We start from the raw sequence: 22,098 nt of genomic DNA on the forward strand, positions 1-22,098 counted from the left end.
TTTTTCTGTGCCATCTTGTACTGTATTGTTTCGTTGTTATTTTCCTGCTGTTACTGTTTCAGTATAAAATGGTCATTCAGTACTAGAGTTGGGCAATATATCATCCAGACGACATATCGTGCAGGCAATACCAACTAGACGATATATCGTCATGATATTTTGGTGATATATATCGTTTTGGCGATATATATCATGTTGGCGATATATCGTCATGATATTATTTATATATATATTGTCGAGATGATATATTGCTGATATAATATGGAAAAATATAATATCGTATTGTCTGTGACGATATATCACGATATCAAATTTCCAATATCGTCCATCCCTATTCAGTACTGTATGTGAAACTTGAGGTAAATAAATAAATAATTGTTGCTTGCTTAAAAACAATACTGACATTTGTTTTACTAAGGAACTTGAATTGGAAACAATCATTTTGTTATTTTTTTATGATTGAAAACAATATTTCACTTAATAAATAGTTAATGTAGTAGCCAAGGGCATCTGCAGGGTGGAGAATCTGGAAAATATTAATGTAATTTGCATGGGGAAATTGTAGGGATATTTTATTACAAATAATTTGTTTCCTGCGATTTACAGGCTGTCAGTTACAACAATTAACTGCCATGTCCAACAAAATAATGAAATAACGTTTTCACAACCATAATCATATAGTCACAGGGATAGAAAAATTTTGTTCGGAACGGGATTGGGAAGGAAATAATAATCCTGATATTCGAGACTAAAAATTCTCCTTTTCCCGAACAAGTTGAGAAATTTTTGGAGCGGGAATTTTCAAAAAAATTCCTGATGCATTGAATATATCGAATTGTACATACTATTTTCCCTTCAACTGATTGTTTTTGCACTTCTGGAATAGAACTTGTAAATTTGAAGAAATTTTAGAGACTTGTTGTGCTGAAAATATTAAGAATCATTCTCTTTTAAATAAGATCCTTTTGAATTTCTTGGCTGTTTGGGATTATGAAATGTTGGGATCTGACTTTGATAATTCACATCTCGTCATGTTTGGCAAATACTGATTAATCTGTCCCAAACCTAATGAAAATCATAATTTTTATCCACCCTGATTATTGTGTTAAATTACATTAATTGCCTGCCTTTTTAGGAGACTGGCCGTAATAGACATGACAGGGCTACTCACCTTTGTGGAATTGGAGCCTTCAGGTTTCGAAGGAAGTGACCAGAAGATATCAAATGACATCCTAAAGTTTGAAAGGAAGGATGTGTGGGACATGTGTTGGGCTGCCGACAATGCTGAGCTCTTTGCTATGATGGAGAAGACGAGGATGTACGTGTTTCGTAATTTGGACCCAGAAGAACCAATATTAAGTTCAGGATACATTTGTCGTTTTCAGGTACATATCTAGAGATTTTGGCTTTTCTTTACATTTTGTGAATAAAACATGGAGACATTCCATGACAAAGTGCCACTGAATCTCTGTGTTTAAAATTAAACGCAATGCTGTAATTTGATTGTCTTGTGAGTCAACAGCCTAAAATTGTCACTTGGGTAGAAATTCAATTATTATACCTAATTTAGTTAATAACAGAAGGCATTTTACATACTGTTTGTAATGTGCAGCCGATTATTTTACCAACTGATGTATCTTATAATTTAGTGCAATATTGTGCCTTTTTGTTCAATTTTTTTATGGATTTAAACACGTAATGTCCTGTCTCCTGGCAGTGTAGTGGTAACATCATTGCTTTGTAACTGAAGAGGTCCTGACTTCGATACCCTGTTGAGACACATAGTGGTTTAAATTCTGCATTATTCTGCTGGCCCCCGTGGCGCTACGATGCCAGGGGTCCCAGGTTCGAATCCCAGCCTGGGCATGGATGTTTGCGAGTGTCCGTTCATCAATTTCATCATGCCATCACTCATCCTCATCTTCACAAATTAGCCAAAAGTGGCACAAAAAGCAAAGTAAATGAAATCAATGAAAATCTAGATTAAACTGTACATCCAGTCTCATTTAGTGAAATTGAGGGGAACATCAAACAAAACTCAAAAAATGTAATATCCATTTTGTATTTTAAAGTAAATTTCTAATGTATTGATTTACTTTTATTTTACTTTGCATTGCTCTGCCACTTTTGGCTAATTGCACATATGAGGATTAGATGGGGAATCACAAACACATTCGGACAGCACAAAACATGAACCCCACGGAGGATTATATTGGCCGTTGGTCCAGACGCGAGAGCCTTGTTGGCCTGCAACATTGCAGTTACTGGGGTGTACTGTGTGGAAGTGAGTCGACATTTGGGTGTCCTTTCAGGACAGCCAGTATAATAATTTTTCTTGAGTTGTGTTGTCCTGAGTGCACCCTTAAAGCCTCAGCTTCTAATAGGTAAGGTTATTAAATCCTTGGAGACTGTATAGTTTTAGCTCATGTTAAGCAATGAACAAATTAATTAGTTTTATAAATTGAATAATGAAGTTTTTACCAGAGAAATTTTCTTTTCTTGTTAGGGGCCTGTTCTCAATTTTGTTTTAGTCAAGGGGCTTATCCCCATGTTGAGTGATTGGAAAATATAGCCTACATGCTGAAGTGCTCATAATACTTACACTCTAGCCTTCTTAAACCCAAAGGTTTATGCCTGCAGCAACTCAAGCCTTCCATCTCTTCCTATCCTGAGCAAGATCAATCCAATCTTTGCCGATTTCCTGTAGGTCCATCTCAACGTTATCCCTCCATCTTCGTCTTGGCCTTCCTACATGGGGGCCTCGCCGATGGCGCAATGTAATCAAGGGGTCCCAGGTTCGATACCCGGTGGAGGCACATACTGGTTCGGATCTCACTTGAAACTGTAGGTCCAGTCCCGATTAGCCTTACTGTGCATAAAGTGGACTTAAAAACTCCAAATCAATCAATCAATTGACCTTCCTACAGGAGGTCTCTTACCATCAGTTCTTCTTTCCCCAAATGAAGTGCCGACAATATCAAAATCAACCAAGCTGCAGCTTCTTTTGCAGTACAATAGCTTGGTTCATCTGGTAGCATAATTTTTTTAAGGACAGTGAACCATTTGGAACGGCTGGAAGTTAAAGCAGCAGGTGGCAGAAGGGAAATCCTCCGTATTTTAAAGATAACGCAATTGTCAAAGACCAAACTTTTATCAACAGTGTGAAAGAGAAAGAAATGATCCTTCTTTACGTTTTACCATGCAACAGACAATAATACAGGCAATATTTCCTATCCAGACAGATGCATTCAAACAAGAAAGAGGGACCTGAATTCTGCAATTATCACATTACCATGCACCAGTGGCGGAGAATGAGCTGTTGTAGGAGATGGGAAGGGGGGGGGGGGGTCACTTTTTTTCTTATCCTTCAGTTTTTGTTTGTTTTGAAGAACGTATTCAGAACTGGTTGCTTCATTCTAGATGCCAAAGGAAAGGAGGAGGGATTCACCCTTGCCCGGAATCTGTCCGTGTGCACGCATGAGCAAGAACATAGTGGCCGAAACAATTAGCATTACCCCCCCCCCCCCCCATTTGCTGATAGGAAAAGAGGGAGAAGTCACTTAGTCAACAGAACACTTTTTTGGCAAATTTTATGCCCAGCACAGTTGGGAAACGTATGAAACGGGAAATGGGAGTTACAACATACGTAAGATCGAGGTAAACTGTTGTGGAAACCTAGATGACAACGCAAGATCGGGTTGACGATCTTTAGTTGGCCTGTGTGGCTTTCATTATCTGTAACAGTTCCCCTTTTTATAAAGTTCTACAGGGCACAAGGAACATGTTTTAATAAAAGTGGTTACCAGAAGTTGTCGGCTACCAGGCCAAGAGTTGCTCGCTCATGGGAAACTGCTGAATCTCGAGGTCAGAAGTAGACAGATGGGCGAGACTTCCAGGTGCCAAACGTCTTGTATTTTGGTACTTTCCTGCAATCTTATCTCCCTTTTTTCATCTGGTGAATATTTCCAAGGTGGCGCATTCAGTGGTGAAAGAGCTTGACCTGCCATGCACATTGACAAAGAATGTCAGTGTCCAGCGGGCCTTTCGGCCTGCTTCCCTCAAGTTGTCAGCAGCTCTTAGGACAAGGAAACATGTCAAGGTCAAGTTAAAATAACGTCCAAGCTCTCTTTACATTCGATCTTCCCTTGTCGACTTACGCAGGCATCTACTTTGAATTAAGCGAAACTAGTTTTGCTGAAGGGTCTTGTAAACAACTTTGTATTAAAAGTTATCCCATTTCGATTTATCTGTACTAAAATACATTATAAATACTATCTTATCAGCTGGGGAATAGGAAGAACTTCGGATTAAAGGGTACTTCGTATTAACTAATATCGTATTAATCAGGTTTTCCTGTACTTATTTCAATTATTGATTTCAGGATCTTGAGATTCGAGCCGTATTGCTGGATGAAATAATGCACAATCCTGAACGCCCCACAGCAGAGCATTTGTTGGACTTGGAAGTGAAATCCCTGAGGGATACGAGGGACTTGCTGGATAAAGTTGGGATTGTTGAAGCAACTGCATTCATTGAAGAGAATCCTCATCCTCGACTGTGGCAAGTTTTTCTACCTTCCATTGAAACAAAATATACCTAATACAAATGTGTTTTGTAATTGTGTGTTCCTAAACAAAAAGCATTTACCATTCTGTAAATAAATTCAGATCCTTTCATTTTCTACCAGAAGGGAAAATAACTTTCTCTCCTGTAGTAATAATCGTTTTCTCTTTAAAGTAATCTATTATGAGAAAATTGCACTTACTTTGAGTGATGTTTATTCAGTGTTATTGCTAGAGCTACATGTTCAAAGTGGAATCATCGTAGCCCTAATTATTTGGACTTGAAACTATCAAGCCCAAGTAAAACTATATGTGGTGGTGCCTTCCTGAATGGCATTCAGTATTGTTGTTGCATGTTTTCCTGTGCCATCATGAGAATGTCTGAGCTTGAATTACGACGGGCGATCAGGTTGCTCCGACCCTAACATAGAAGGAATGACATTAGGATTGATTTTTTATTTTGTTATTGTTTAGTGATCCTTTATATGCTTTCATTCTGAATTGCAAGTCTGAGTAGCGTGCAGTTTTCTTTTTACGGGGGTTTAACTGAGTGAAGTTGTGTCAATGTGCCAGAATGGAGAAAACTGAGGTGAGAGCGGTGATCAAATATTTTGTGAAGAAGAAGTGGACGGTATCCAAAATTCATGAGGATTTGGTGGATACACTAGGGGACACTGCTCCTTCGTACAGTATGGTGAAGAGATGGTGTCGTGAGTTTAATTGTGGGAGAGAGTCGTGTGAGGATGAACATGCAGGTGGAGCACCAAAAACTGTCATGACGACCGAAAACATTAACAAAGTCCACGATATCATGCTGAAAGATCGTAGAGTCACTATCCGTCATGTTGCTGAGATGTGTGGCTTGTCATATGGCACTGTGCAAAACATAATTACCCAGGAATTGCAAATGAAAAAAAATGCTGCAAGATGGGTCCCTCGAAACCTCACCCCAGATCAGAAGCGCACCCGAGTGCTCATCAGTCAAGAACTTCTTGACAAGTTTCGTGCTGATATAGACATTTGATTTCCTTGCCCGATTTGTAACTATGGATGAAACATGGATCCATCACTTCAACCCAGAAACAAAATCACAAAGCATGGAGTGGAAACACCCACATTCTCCACCAACGAAGAAGGTCAAGTGTGATGCTCCAAGAGACCTGAGAACTCCAACCAGTATTTTCCCTATTTTGCAGGAAGCCCCCTACAGGTCACACTCGCAGCACCTGAAAGTGCAGGTGGGAGGAAATTTGCCGGGAGGATCAACTACCCCAAATAAAATTTAAATTACCATAATTCCTTAACCATTTATGGTTTTTAATGTATTACCAATGAGCAACATACTGTACAAAGTTCAACTATTATATATAGAAATATATAAGATCTTGTTTCTTTATAAATGTGTACTTGGACCAAATAATGAAAGCGTCACCTGTCAGTTAATATCCATCATGAGGTTCCACACGATTTTTGTGTAAATAATCCTGCGACACACGCTTCACACGAATGCATGCATTTTCATACAAAGTTAATTTGGTAGATCTACCTATTTTGCGACGACATGAGCTCATGCAGAAATGTTTGGAAAACGACAGCTTACCTTGTGAAGCTGGGATAAGATGCCATGCCACTGTCCCTCTGCGGACTGTTTGGGTACGATATTTTCATCATATCACTTACGCATCATTGTTCTCCAATACTTGCAGACATTCCTCGTCCATTACCGGTATGGAAACAAAACTCACTTCTTGTCCCGGAAATGTGTGACCACCGAAAAATTCACAGAAATATATTATCTCCTCTCTCCACCACAATGTTCCTTTCGCTCCATTTTTGTTCCAGTCCACTCCCACTTTTTCTTCCTCTTCTTTTACTCCTTCCCACAGTCTTTTTGTGTACAACACAATTAACTCGAATAACTTGTCAATTTACATATTTATATAATATCACAATACTTGCAGATGTATGTGTCAAGGATATTTTTGCAATAAATGTTTGAACAAACTTTCTATCTTTGTTTATGCGATAGCATGGAGAATATCACGCTGTAAGTTTTATAGGTTATCGCCATCACTGCAAATTGGCCTTGAGTGGAGCTGCCGTCACATCAAAATGTCCTTGTGCATAAGCGACAGCAAACTTTTTGGCGGTAAATTTTATGACAAAGCGATCTTCAACAACAATAGATCAAAATTTGTTACAAAGGCACTTATATAACAATGACTTTGAATTTAACTTCAATATAACATTCACGTAAAACGTGATTTAAGAATTTTACAATTTATAATAACTTTCAAATGGTGCCATCTAGTGTTATTTTCTGGAATACGTGAGTATAAGTATACTTTACCGCAGTTACGCTCCATCTATCGTGAATTCTCTGAAATTCGTATTGTACAGGTTTATGGACGTACGTAGATTATCTAAATGTTCTCAACATTCATTACATTGTTTTAACCTTATGATGCCATATGACAATAACCGTCATACAAGGTGCAAACGTCAGCCAAGAAGGTGATGGCCTCAATTTTCTGGGACTGCAAGGGTGTCCTTCTTGTGGACTATCTACAAAGAGGCCAAACCATCACTGGCACATACTACAGTGACCTAATTAAGAAATTACGTGATTTCATCAAGAAAAAGAGGCGTGGGATGTTGACCCGTGGTGTGCTCCTTCACGAGGACAATGCACTTGTCCACACCTCACGCATTGCAAGGGTCGCTATTGAAGATGCATCGTTCGAATTGTTGCCCCACTCACCCTATTCCCCAGATTTGACCCCCAGTGATTTCCATTTGTTCAAACATTTGAAGAATGACATTCGTGAGCAAAAAATTTCTGATGATTCTGAGGTGATAAGGGCTGTGGATTCATGGTTGGAGGACCGATGGGAAAAGTGCATTGGAGTTACAGGGGAGTATGTTGAAAATAAAAAAAAAATTGAAACCCTATTGCCGCTCTTTCTATGTTATGGTCAGAGCAACCTGATCACCCCTCGTAATGTAACAAACAAACATTTAATTTCTTGTTAAACTTGGCAACAGTGGAAGAGAAATCAGGGACATTTTGGTCCAAGTTTATGGAGATGATAATGTGAATATAACGGCTGTCTACAAATGGATTAAACATTTTTCTGAGGGAAGAATGATTGGTTTGGTTTATTTTACTTTGCATTTCTGCAATGATGAGTGATGATACGAGGGTGGTTCAAATGAAAACCTTAAAAGTGCAATAAAATAGCGAAAAGTTGTACGATTGATTTGTAAGTTGGCAGGAGTTATCCTTGTACTTGAAAAAATGACCAACAGGCGGCACATGATGCTAAAACACTGAAGAAGATAGCAGCGGCCACTTTGGGGAGGAGGGATTCTAAGGTTGCCGCTTGTTGCCCAATCAAGGTGGCAGTGGTAGGCCTAATTGGCTGTTTGACCACAAGTTCCTTTGTAGGTCATACCATAAACTCTACTACTTTGGGAAACTAAAAATTCTAGCAGCTTGTTACCAGAATATACCTCTTGTCACATATTCGGACTTTGTTGTCTTAAAAACAAAAAGGTTTGAGTCTACCCCTTGCTACAGGCATCACAAAATCAAAGGAGAGGCAAGACAATGTTTTGGGCCAAGTTATCACTGGTGATTAAACATGGGTAAACCAATATGACCCTGAAAGCATGAAAGTGCACAATGGAAAACTGCCAATTCTCCATGACCAAAATAGTTGCATCAGTCCAAATCAAGATGTTGATAACTTTTTTTTATATATATCAGCAGGATTATTCATTATGATAACTGGAGAAACACTTAACCAAATTAACTATTTGACTTACTTGATTTAAGTCCTGTTGCTCCTTTCGGAGCATGGGGCATCTGTGAAACTTCTCCATCTGGTCCTGCTGACAGCCATCTTCTTAATTTCATTCCATGATTTTCCCATTTCCAAGGCTTCTTCTTCAATTGATTCCTTCCAGGTCTTCCTAGGTCGGCCACATCTTGAGTTTCCCTGAGGATTCCAATCTAATGCAGATTTCTCTATGGATCCAGCAGGTTTCTGAAGAGTATGTCCAATCCATTTTTTTATCTGGTTGTTTGTTGGTGACTTCCCATAGGTCTTCAATCATTATTATGTCAGGCCATTTTATATTAATTATCATTATTATCATATATTAACAAAAGTTTGCAGCCTGTGTATAATCTGCTGGGTCACTCTCCATGTCTCGCAAGAAAGCAGGACCAACTTAACAATCATATTGAAAATGATGATTTTGTACTGGATATATTCTTATTTTTCCATACTGGGTATAGTTGTAAAAAGGCTCCATTTGCTTTTTTAATTCGACTTTGGACATCATCATCTGCTCCACCATTTTTTGTGACTACACTTCCCAGGTATACAAATGAGTCGACCTGTTCTATCTCAGTGTTGTAGAGTTTTAGCCCTTCTTTACTTTGTTATTTACCCTCATCTCCTTTGTTTAATTTACATTGAAGTGGAATCCAGCTCTTCTTGCTTCGTCTTGAAGTTGTTTTAGTTTTGCATCCATGTCTTTGAATTTTTTAACTAGGGGGTGAATATCATCAGCAAATTCCAAGTCCTCTAACCTATCAGTTATACCCCATTGGATACCTCTTTTTCTTCCTTCTGTCACCCTTCTCATCACTCTATCCAAAACCAATAAAAATACGGTTGTTGAGAGAATGCAACCTTGTCGTTCTCTAGAGTTCACTTCTACGAATGTAGGGGGGTAAGTCATAGCAACCCAGTAATAATTGGACAATCGAAGGATGTATTAAAAATTTGTTATATACAACTGAAAGAGTATCCATTATGGATATTTTGTTGATAGGAATCATGAAAGAAAACCAATGCAACCCTGTGACATACACATGTATTAATGTACAAGTTACAAAAACCTGTCTGAACCTATGACATACACATGTGCACATGTTACAAAAACTTGTCTGATTATGACAAACCTTCGAAATAATCTCCCGCATTGTCCACAGCATTGTCCATATGATTGCATTATGCAGTAGATCTGGACGCTTCTCCCTAATGGCACGTCGTACATCACAAAAACTTCAGGCATGGTGAAGAGGATGGTGCTACCGATGGTATTAGACGTCTTCCACATCGATGGCAGCGTGCTGTGGACAATGCGGGAGATTATTTTGAAAATGAGAAAAAAAATTGAGAACCGCCGGTGTAGACCCTATTTATACCTTAAGAATTATCCTTGAACAGAATACAGAATGCAGAGTGGGATTCGATTTTGAAAAGGCATTCGACTCGTTAAGGAGAAAGTTTATGTTGAAATCGCTAGAACAATATGGTATCCCAAGGAAGATTCTGCCACTTATCAAAGACAAAAAAAAAGTTTACTATTTGAAGGAGCTAAAAATGAACGAAAATGAATACGTTAGAGAAAAGCAACCTGAATTTTTCACCAACATCTCATGGATCTTGTATCGATAATGCACCAGCTCATGCAGGACTGTCTTGTGAGGGAGTTTTTAGGCAGTAAGCAAATAGCTGTCTTGGTACACCCTCCCTACTTACCTGATCTGGTCTCCAATGACTTCTTTCTTTACACAAAGCTAAAAATAAATATTGAAAGAAAGACATTTTGATGACATTCAGGACATATTGGGAAAATGATGATGACCAGAAAAAGAATTTCATAATTGCTTTGAAGGGTTGACTAGGTGCTGGTATCAAAGGGGAGTCGTATTTGGCAATGTGGTACGGAGCACTTTTTCTAGGATGTGTTTGCGATGTTAATTCTCGGACCTCGTATTTGTTGAAATTAATGATCAAAGACTGTGGTATGTTTAATCGTGGACAATTAACTACTTTTCAGGCGTTTGTTAGCGGAAGCAGCCGTGGATCAGCTGAATCTGACAACTGCAGAAGCAGCTTTTGTTCGTTGCAAAGACTATCCGGGCATCCAGTTTGTGAAGAAGCTTCAAAATGTTCAGAACGATACGTTGAAGAAGGCCGATGTAGCAGCGTACTTCAAAAACTTCAATGAAGCTGAGAGACTGTACTTGGAAATGGACAGAAGGTAGGGAAATAGAAAATGTTCAGTGGAATTTGTGGAAATTGGATATAGCATGGTTACGGATAGCCACATATTGGTCAATAAAAGATCAGAATTTTGGTGCCAAAACTGACCAATTTTCAGGATCAAAAGTGGTGAATGGGACCCTATATTTGATTTATACTTACTATAGTACACAAAATAATAATTTCATTTCTAACAACACACACACAATAATAATATATTGTTACCACATTTATATGTCTAGGTAAATAAACTCTAAATTTCTTGGCCTGGTAAATGCATCCAAAAGAAAATTTGAAAATAACAATACAAATATTCAGGGTAATTTAAAATGAACGGTACAAGAAGAAACCATACCTGTGACTGCTGTAATGAATGTAATTCACAATTATCTATATAACATGAAAGATCAACTCGTCAATTTACTTGGTACGCACTGTTGTTTACTGCACATTACGTTCTCTGCTCCCATGACACGTTGACTTGGTGGGACTTTGTAGGTAAGTCGCCGAATGTTTTCAACCACTTCCTTCTTGACAGTTGGTGGTCCTGTGCTTCATTGTCAGATTTCATCTGAACAATGGTTACTGATGAAGTTTTGCATATTCTAGCACACAATAAGCCTTTTCTTTTGCTGATGCTGCCATTTTTCATGATGAACTTGTTTTGTTTCAGTGTTGCCAGATAAAACCTGAAATGTAAACTACCGTGTTATGTCAATAATTGTGAATTAAATTCATTACAGCAGTCACAGGTATGGTTTATTTTTGTACCATTCATTTTGAATTATCCTGTACTAAATCTTGTCATTTCGGGACATAACAAAGTTTCTCCAGGAGACCAGTTGGCAAGCCTAAGTGCAAAGTGCATTCTGAGCTCGTTCATTGTGTCATAAGCAAATTTATATGTGCTACAACAAGCTTTTGGAACATCTGCAAGGGGAGAAGTCCTAGTGGTCCTAGCCTTCCAGACACTGTACGCCAGACGAAATTGATTATGAAAGTTTGTCGCATCACATATAGTCCCTATATTGACTGCATACAACTTTCATTGTTACTCTATCGCATAGCACATGTTCCTATGTTTCACTGTGTGTCCCCAATAAGGGTTTGTAATCTGCTTCTTTTTTAACCCCTTAAGTGTGGATGGCGTATATATATGCCCTCCGCATTGTGCTGCTGTAGTGTGGAAGGCATATATATATACGCGTTATGTTTGTTTCAACTATATTCGATTTACTGTGGCGTATATAGTCACAGAGATGTTTGGTGAGATAGTTCTAGCTGTAGTAGAAGCAAAAAATAGTAGCAAGAGAGGAAAAAGAAGAAGACAAAACTAATTTTTTCCTTCTTCTTCTTTCTTTTCATCTTCTTTTTCATCTTTTTCCTCTCTTGCTACTAATTTTTGTTTCTACTACAGCTAGAACTATCTCACCAAACGTCTGTGTGACTATATACGCTACAGTAAATCAAATGTAGTTGAAACAAACATAAAGCCTTCCGCACTACAGCAGCACAATGCCGAGAGCATGTACTGAATTTGACAAAAAAACCTACATTTTCCAGTAGCGACTTGTTCAACAAATTCCACACTTAAGGGGTTAATAACCCTGTATGTAGGAAATTACAGCTTAACTTCACATGCTTGTTTTATTTTCAGAGATTTGGCAATTTCTCTGAGACGGAAACTTGGAGACTGGTTCCGGGTGGTGCAGCTGATGAAGATGGGAACCGGAGGAAGTGACATTCAAATGGAAGAGGCTTGGAATGCCATAGGGGACTATTTTGCAGACAGACAAAACTGGTACGTTTGAATTTTGCATGTGCAATAATTTTTTAAGCTTATGTTCTAAATGTAGATGTCACGTTTTTGTGTATGTACAGGGGGGGCCACGGGAAAAAGTAGAGTAACAAGTGGCAATCCTCCACAAAGGAAAATTTCATGGCACCACCTGTTATGACCGAGTGTGACATGAAGGTCTGCCATTTGTTGAATCGTATGTAAGAGGCATATTCAGGTTGTGGAGGCATGAGAAGAGCATTGTAGCTGCATCTTGAGCTTCACTGTGAGATTGCCATTGCTCAATTGCAGACAGATGAACAATATCCAGGTGGATTATACGAGCTTGGTCACCGATAGGAATCATGAGGGGCTCCAGACGATGGTACATATTCCCAAAAATGTCCATTGAGTTATGCAACTCTCCGGCAATGTTTGCCTGATATTATTTTCAAAGTACAGGGTGACCCAAAAGTGAGTTTCCCCTAGGGGAGAACAATATTATCACACTTGTACCGTGCGTCCATTTCGATCTGCAGCCGAGAGATCAGGAGAAGCGTGGCGGGCAGCGCTGGCGGAGATGCCGACATTTGCAGCCTGAAATGCCCGCTTATTTTTATGGACATATGCAGACATTTATATAAATATTGCAAAACGAGCACTAACCTGTGTTATAAGAGTATGGTTTTAATTTTAGTAGCTTAGTGGCTGTATTTGCTGATGATTTTGACACTCCCATCTCCTGTGAAACACGGCGTAGAGGTTTGTTTGGATAACTTTCTAACGCTGCCCCAATTTCATCGAGTTCATCGAGGAAGCTCACGAAAACCATTGACTTTTAATGGTTTCGTCGGCAGCGTAATCTTGATACAGTGTTGCACATTCGAAACCTCCAAACGATCCCCATCGACACAAAACTCTTTCAAGGATATAAACTTAAGCAGGACGTTGCTGGTCAAAACTATGATTAAAATGTTTTATTATCTGTGACTCTTATCGTCACTTCTAAAGCATATTTTTTTGTGTATATAATTGCAGAACTTGGATGAATTACAGATGATGAATTATAACCCAGGTTAGTGCTCGTTTTGCAATATTTATATAAATGTCTGGATATGTCCGTAAAAATAAGCGAGCATTACAGGCCGCAAATGTCGGCATCTCTGCCAGCGCCGCCCGCCACGCTTCTCCCGATCTCTCGGCTGCAGATCGAAATGGACGCACGGTAGTAAGGAAATGTGTATTTATTGCTGTAGAAAGGTAAGAAAACACAATCTACTGTACATGCTCAACGTGTTTCCCATTCTAAGCAACGATGATACACAGATTCACATATCTTTGATAACAAACCCTTATTTGCGTTAAGTTCATCAAAAGCATTTTCAATTTCTTGTCGCAAATCATTCACAGTTTGTGGTTTCGCAGCGTAGACGGCATCCTTAATTATCCCCCATAAGGCAAAATCACAAGGTGTAAGATCGCATGAGCGAGGAGGCCAGTCCAATGTCCCACGGTGCCCAATCCATTCAGAGAAGTGTTCATTCAAAAACTTGCGAACAGGATACTTGCTTCCGCTAGTTCCTACTCCCACCACCAGAGGCTTGCAATTCAGCAGTCTCTACACAGATAACGCTAATGCTTATCACCGTTTGCCTGGTTGAACCCTTAACAACACTTTAAATTTAATTCATAGAATTACATATGCAGTTTCTCTCAGGGGAAACTGACTTTTGGGCCACCCTGTATAAATATGGTGTATGGTGCCTGGTGTTGGGTATTTGTGTTGGTGTATAAACATGGTGTTTGGTGTTTCCAAAATGGCAATGTCTGTACTACAGAGCCATCAATATATATTGTTTACCTACCCTACATTTTTTATTATCGGTGTTTACTTTGTAACTATTTGCCCTGGCCCACCCTGTATATATGTGTGTGTGTGGAGGGGGGGGGGGGGTCATTTTAAACCACTCACTATCAAGAGTAAGGGAAGGGTTCAAATTTAATTTCTGTATCACATTTTCATACTTCGAGACCCTATTAAATAACGTACAAGCTTTAATATTTGTCTTTACCTTAGTTAATTATTGCTTTACCTGGAAACAAGCCAAATTATCTGTATAATCAATTGTTAGTACCAAAAGAAATTAAAGTCACAAGTACCTGTTTTCGGTAAAACCAAAAAAAGTGTTCCTAATTTCGTTGCCTTAAAAAATTCTGAAAGAATGAAGTAATTACAATTTTTCCATTTTGTTTTGGACTGTCTGCTTTCATATGGTTTAAAAAAAGTCATTACATAATTAGTGGGATGCAGTGAATCAATATAAAATTTTATACGAGGGTAAGTCAATATATAAGTCGCAAAATGGAATAGAAAGAAAAGTTGAAATAGTTACCTGATGAAATGTGGTTGATTTTTCAACGTAATCTCCATGAACATTTAGGCACTTGTCCCACCGTTTCACGAGTCCCTCAAAGCCAGCAGCGAAGACGTTTTGTGTTTGGTGTTGTAGCCAGCTGGTAACTTCCCGATGGACCTCCTCCATATCCTGGAACCGGAGACCACCCAGGTGATTCTTCAGTGTGCCGAAGAGATGAAAGTCGGATGGTGCCAAATCTGGACTTTAGGCAGGTTGTTCCAGTTGTTCTCAACCTAGGGACCATATGTGAGTCACTGTGGTATTGACACTGTGTGGACGAGCGTTGTCATCCAACAGAAGAATTCCATCTCTCAAAGCACCTGGACGTTTCCTGTGAATGGCTGACCGTAACTTCGTCAGGGTTCTGCAATACGTGGCTGCAGTGACAGTGTGACCCTGAGGCAGAAATTCCACGAGTAGGATGCCTTTACTGTCCCAAAACACGGTGAACACCTTCCGTGTTGACTGGGTGATCTTGAACACCTGCCATCTTGCCCACTTGGCACTCGAATGACTCGCCGCTGCATGAGAACATGACTACTAGTGCCGTATATGATACATGGTGGTGGTGCTGCCACCTACACAGACACTTGCTGAAAGGATCAGTGCAATGACTGATATTCATAAAACAATTTCACATTGCAGCAATTCGAAGATATTTCATTTTGCAACTTATACGAGGGTCATTCAGAAAGTAACCACCGTTTAGCTGTAAATAAAAAACCCTCATAGTTACAACAAATTTTTACTTTACATCTGAAAGGTACTGCTGTTCTCAATTTTTCAACATAGTCGCCATGTATATTCAAGCACTTGTCATAGCGTTTCACCAACTTACCAATCCCTTTTGCATAAAAAATCATCCACCTGGGAATTCAACCAACCTGTCACAGAATTTTGAAGATCCTCATCGTCAGCAAAGTGATGTACTCCAAGCCACTTCTTAATGTGAGTGAACAGATGAAAATCAGAAGGAGACAAGTCTGAGAAGTACGGGGGATGATCAAAAACGTCCCATTTGAATTGGCACAAAAGGTCTTGTGTTCGCCGAGCAGTGTGAGGGCGAGCATTGTCATGCACGAACACAACCCCAGATGTCAGCAGACCACGATGTTTCTTCTGGATGGCTCTTCGCAGTTTCTGCAAAGTGTTACAGTAAACTTCAGAAGTGATTGTCGTACCACGTTCCATGAATTTGACAAGTCCAATGAAATCTTATCACTGCGTACCTTGCATTTGGTGGGATTTTTGATGGCAGCACCAGCACACGTGCAGCACTACTATGATCTCACTAGCACAGCTGGAAGCTTACTGAATCACAGATTGTGTGATGTAACAACAGTTGCGCTCTGCTCACTACTACTAGCGCCATGCCACAATGGTGGTTACTTTCCGAATGACCCTTGTATATTGACTTTCCCTCGTACTTATAAAAAAAATTATAAACCTAAATTTAGCATAATTCAGAAAGAATAGTAGGTTTATTTGAAAAATAAATAACCTCAATGTTATTTCTTTAAGATGAGCTGAGCCTTCCAAGCAAGAATCACAAATAAATTTTAGTTGGATTTTTTTTTTTTTGTTTGTTTGTTTGTTTGTGCTGGAGCAAGTTTCATAAAACCATGTGAACCATTTTGTGTAGCGAATCCATTTTTCTTCATCGAACTGTAGAATATTTTTTGCACTGATACTGTCGTCAATTGAGACGTCATGTTAAATGTAGTCACTGTGCTCCACTGAAACCTGCAACGAGCCACCACAATCGTAACTCCAAGATCTGGAGATACGAATTGGCAACACCCTGCACCTTCTCCTTGCTCTGGCTAGCCAGTTGGGAACATGAGTTCTCACCCAGGGATCAGGATTAAGAGGATCCCCATTCCTTCAGAAGTGAAACAGGAAGGCAACCACAGTATAGTACATATGTCACACTAAATAAAAATCAAATATTTTCAAATTAAAATGGCCAAAAACTTTGATATCGGATCGTATGTGTTACACAAACAAATTGCATAATATGTTGGGTCCTGCTTGCTTATAGTAAGTCATAAGTAAATTATTTCTCACAATAGAATATGCCTTTACTGTTGAGCAAGATCTCAACTCTTACCTCAGCAAGAGTTTGTTCTTTCTTAACAATGTCTTGTGCATTTTAATATAGTATGAGTTGGTAACAAACTGATAGTTTATATGACAGATCAATTCAAATTAGCGATAACAAGCTTGCATATAAAGTTGGCAACAATTAAGAATGCCAACATGGAACTTCTGACCGTGCCATTTACACATAGTATCATTCCCCACTCCTAAACTAAACAGCCAATAAGACAATGCTATATTATTAAAAAATTGGTAGAATTTCTGTGCTTTAACCCACAAGCACACACAATGATTAAATAAAGGTTTTGCTTATGGATTTTTAGTGAATATTGAATTAGTTCAACGTTGTGCATTTTTGAGAAATTTTGATATTAGGAAGAAATCTATGTAATATGGGCTTTAACAACTTTTTGAGTGAATGATTAATTAAAATAATCCTAGCCACCTTGGATTTGAAAAAAAATGAAAACGTTGCATATATATTTTGGATAATTATTAGCCCATATAACCTGAATTAGATGTCTGATTTGATTTGCTTTATTTTACTTTGCTTTTTGTGTCACTTTTGGCTAATTTGCGAAGATGGGAATGAGTGATGATATGATGAAATTGATGAATGGACACTCACAAACATCCATGCCCAGGCCGGGATTCGAACCCGGGACAGGGCCTTCCTGATGGCGCAGTGGTAGCGTCGCCACCTTGTAATCAAACTGTAGGTCCAGTCCCGATTAGCCTTACTGTGCATAAAGTGAACTTAAAACACCAACTCAACTCAACTCGGGACCCCTAGCATCGTAGCACGATGTGCTAACCACTCCGCCACAGGGACTGGCTGAATTAGATGTTGCAGAAATGCATGAATAATATAATAACATAAGATAAGACGTAAATATATTATGCCGGCCCCCGTGGCAGAGTGGTTTGCACATCATGCTATGACATGAGGGGTCCCAGTGTCCGTTTTTCAATATTATCATATCATCTCTCATCCCCTCTTCGCAAATTAGCCAAAAGTGGCACATAAAGTGAAGTAAAATAAAGCAAATAAATAAATAAATATTTACATGAATTATGAAAAAAAACTAAATATAAATAATTTAATGCAAGTTATTGACTTGAAAACATACGAATAAGATATATTTCAAAGTTTCCCTTGCAACAGATTGCTTTGTTTCTCACCTCCTTATTGCTCACAGCATCAATTGCCGTCTTCATGGAGGGTGTCTACCAAAATAACATGTCCAAAATTCTTGACTTTTTCATGAAATTTTTTTTCGTTTTAATTAACCTTTATTTATATGAACCCTACTTAGGTAAAGTTGGAAATTAGTAATTAAGAAAATAAATATTTATTTAATAAAAACATCCTACCAAGAGGTCAATTAAGATGAAAACTGAAGCTGTATTTAAGAAGAACATTAGACGTGCGTTATCTATTAATGCATCCTAGACTGCATTTCGCAGACTAGCAAGGCTCTGATATCTGGACTCGCAGTCCTTATCATTTTGTGAGGCTCGTGTTGTCATCCCTTCGTACATCTTATCTTACCACCTTTCATCCTCATCTTTGCGATTAGCCAAAGGGGCAGAAACGTTAATTAAAATAAACTAAATCAATCAATCAGTCATTGTGATAGCAAAAATTCTTGACCACAAGTATAACTTCTCGACTTCTTGACCTACTTGTTGATTTCTTTACTTTGTAACGTTCAAGTTGCCGGGTGCTTTTATCTTTTGGGTAAACTGGACCCCTTTTGTTACAAACAATTCCCTAGAGTCCTGGATCTAAATTATGTGCACCTCGGCATACGTCACAAAATCTAAATGGGGGGAGTAGTGATTAAGAGAAGGGAGTGTAACAGTCTTCACAAGTATATCCACAAATAATTATTTGCACAAAGTAACCAAAGGGGATGAGAAACGTATTCCCAATTAAGTTTTCAAAAATGCGTTGCGCAACCCCTGCAAAATAATTTATATCACTAAACTATTGCTACACAACTTTTACAAATCTACAAATCACTAACTACTATATCACACACACTCTTGCATACTAGTAAGTATAAGCGCACGACGAATTAGGAAGGTACTTAGAGTAAATTGTATCAACAAAAAGTCAAAGATTCAATTTTAACAATTTAATAACAATAGTGTAACTCCTTTTTGGTATTCCAACAATTTACAACGATTCTAAACGTAATTTTTCCAGTAATAATAAATGAATTCAACAACGAATTCAAAAAGGTCAACGCATCAAACTAAGTCAAAGGTGTACAATTTATTTTAACTTGCGTTTATGTCCAAGTTTTAAGTTTCTTTCATTTTACACTACATTAATCAAAGAACGCTTCTTACACCTTCAATAATAACAACCACCGATTTGTTCGTGATCACAAGTTCATAAAAATGTGGAAAACCACCCTTTTGAAAAGACAAACGTCTCCAAGAAATTACAAAAAATCTTATTGGTACGTATAAGAAAAGTTCCACCCACTTAGATGCTCATTCCCAAATTACGTGTTTCATTGCCTCATTCAATTACAAACAAAGTTTTAACCAAGTCTAAACGACCAAAAGGGAGAAATGTGAGGGGAAGTTACGTTAGCGAAACTTCGTCGCGATTACCTGATGTATGCTTTTGCGACGTGTGTTACAAAAAAAAAAAAAAATGCCAACCATTGTTCTCGTTAATATAAATGTTGATGTAAGCACATTGCAGAATAGCTAATATGCTACACAATTTTGCATCCGCGTATTTTGCAATTTTATTTTATCTATTTAAACTGAGGGTCAGATGACGCAGTATCGAAGTGAACAGTTTATTTTACAACAAGCCGTATTCAGTTCTGAATTACGTGAATTTTTACATTTTTGTACAATGAAGGTTTATTTCTGTAATATGGCGCACTTCGTAAGAAACTCACACGTATCGGGCTCAAATATTAAACTCGTCCTTTTTTTTTTGTCTGTCGCACTTCTATTCAACACTAATATAACAAATCCACTGTTTCCTACCTTGATTTTGGATGTTGCCACTCTCGTAGTCCTGAAAAAAGGGGCGCACAACTTCCTTCACTTTTTGATCGTCAAATCCTCGTTGACCAGCGTACGCCTTGCTTGGATTTCGACGTAGTACATTTTCCATTCCCAAAAATTACTCATAATTGCAGACTGTCAAAATGGCCTTTTTCGCAATCCGCGTATCCATATTCCAACACGTAACGTAATTTAAGAAGTAGTGCTTAGCACCTTTACAACAAATGTTCCGGAATTGTATTTAAAGATGCACTTGCAATTCATCGCGTGTTATAAGTAACATGGTAGAGAACGTCAAAGTTCAAAGTGTCGTTACCGATGATGCATTCTGCAGCGTATCAAAAAAGGTAGTCGACGGAACCAAACGCAATACACGACTGTTGCCTCTAGCTGCACATGTCTGCCGCTCTTGCCTTCCGTTGATTTTTGGGGGCGTGGTTTTTTCGATTCGATAACTGGAGAGTGATTGTAGGAGCCATCTGTCGTAACTCATGAGAATTAAATCATGAGCGATTATACATCGCGTAATTTTGAGCGGAGCATTTATTTTTTTCAACGAAGTTGGAAGTTGTAAGATTTTGCTAATTTTACTTGCAACAAATCGTTACAAATTCTCCCCCCACTGGCAATGACAAAAAAAATCCCCCACTTGAGCATCTTTACAAACTTGAACCTCTAACTTGTTTGTATCAATCAATCATACACAATGAATTTTAAATATTCAAGCATTAGAATTATTTACGATCAAATATACAATAGTAATAAAATGATAAATAGTAAATATAGATAAAACCTAGGAATTATCAACAAACATGAATATAAGAACACTGGTATATATATGTATAATGAAAAAGTAATGACCTATACACAAAATGCACCAAACAAGTAATTACAATTTCAAAAATGATTAGAAGCAAAATTTAGACATTTATTATATAAACCTGTATATAAATGGAAAATCACACAATTGCATTGTAATAATATAAATATATATATATAAATAAATATGATTTGTTGGTTCTGAAACAAAAACAAATCAAGAAAAGACATAGAATATACATTATTTGAATACTTCCATTATAGAATCTTCATAATAACAAAGGTGTTGCATACACAATGACCAGAAAATGATGCAAATGGAGTCATAATCGTATGTTGTCCCAAAATATGCCAAGGATCGATTTGGTAAAAAGATTTGTGACGCATGTTTCCTCCGCAAAAAAATACATGAAAAGAAAAAGAATCTGAAATTAAAATATTGAAAAGAAGAGGGGATAGGAAAGAAGGAGGAAATATTGATGTTACAGAGACAATTTACGGAATGAGCATCTTTACAAAGTCAACTAAAGCCATGGTGAAACATATATGCAAACATAAGCAAATTTAATGGTAAAGTCAAAACCAGCAAGTATATTATCAATTTTAAGAGGCAATGGAATGAAAATTGATTTTTATGCAAATTGTAAATGTAAATCATTATGATAAAAATGACACTACCATATATATATTATGAAAAAAGAACACATGTACACATTACACAATGAATATCCTAATTTTCTCATAGAAAAAACTCATATCTATACACTGGAATGGTCAAAAACAGAGCATTAATTTTGCCAAAAAAAAATATTATATGTAGAATGCAATATTAAAAACAAGAACAGTCCTATATACATCTTATCAAAACATGGGTTGCATAATTTCAAATACAGTCAGTACCCGTAAGTATCTCAAGGGTGCGTACGCATTCTGGAAAGTCTTAGGCGACAAGAATGTACTTTGTGTCCAGCTTTATGGCAGAATGAACAGATTAATGGTGGTTGAGGTCTATTTAATGGTGATGGAGTAGTCTCAACAAATAGTGAGGCTAAATGAACGTTGAGAGTTACATCCGGAGATGCAGGTGGATCACGAATATGGTAGGGCTTAATATGAGAAACATGGACCTTTCTTACAAAGACTTGAGGATCAGGGTCAACTAGCAATACAGTTACAGGACCCAAAAATTTAAAGATTTTTGTAGGACCCGACCAACGTTCCTGTAATTTGGCGGAAACCTTTTGTAGTGCATTACTCTGTGGAAAGGTGCGAAATAGAACCAAATCGCCAACTTTAAATGTAGATGCCTGTCGCTTGGG

At 38.0% G+C, this 22,098-nt stretch overlaps 1 protein-coding gene across 2 annotated transcripts in view; it reads left to right on the top strand.

Annotated features, from left to right (window-relative positions):
- Positions 1-22,098, top strand: part of Oseg4 (intraflagellar transport protein Oseg4) — a 134,603-nt gene that overhangs the window by 72,934 nt on the left and 39,571 nt on the right. For both annotated transcript variants that reach the window (XM_083115762.1, XM_083115763.1), the window contains 4 exons: positions 1,136-1,385; positions 4,382-4,560; positions 10,422-10,625; positions 12,285-12,428. In XM_083115762.1, coding sequence (XP_082971888.1) covers positions 1,136-1,385; positions 4,382-4,560; positions 10,422-10,625; positions 12,285-12,428 — 777 coding nt within the window. The remainder of the gene's footprint in view (positions 1-1,135; positions 1,386-4,381; positions 4,561-10,421; positions 10,626-12,284; positions 12,429-22,098) is intronic.

Source organism: Lepisma saccharinum, assembly GCF_977018435.1.
Source record: "Lepisma saccharinum chromosome 12 unlocalized genomic scaffold, izLepSacc3.1 SUPER_12_unloc_1, whole genome shotgun sequence".
Taxonomy (NCBI): Eukaryota; Metazoa; Arthropoda; class Insecta; order Zygentoma; family Lepismatidae; genus Lepisma; species Lepisma saccharinum.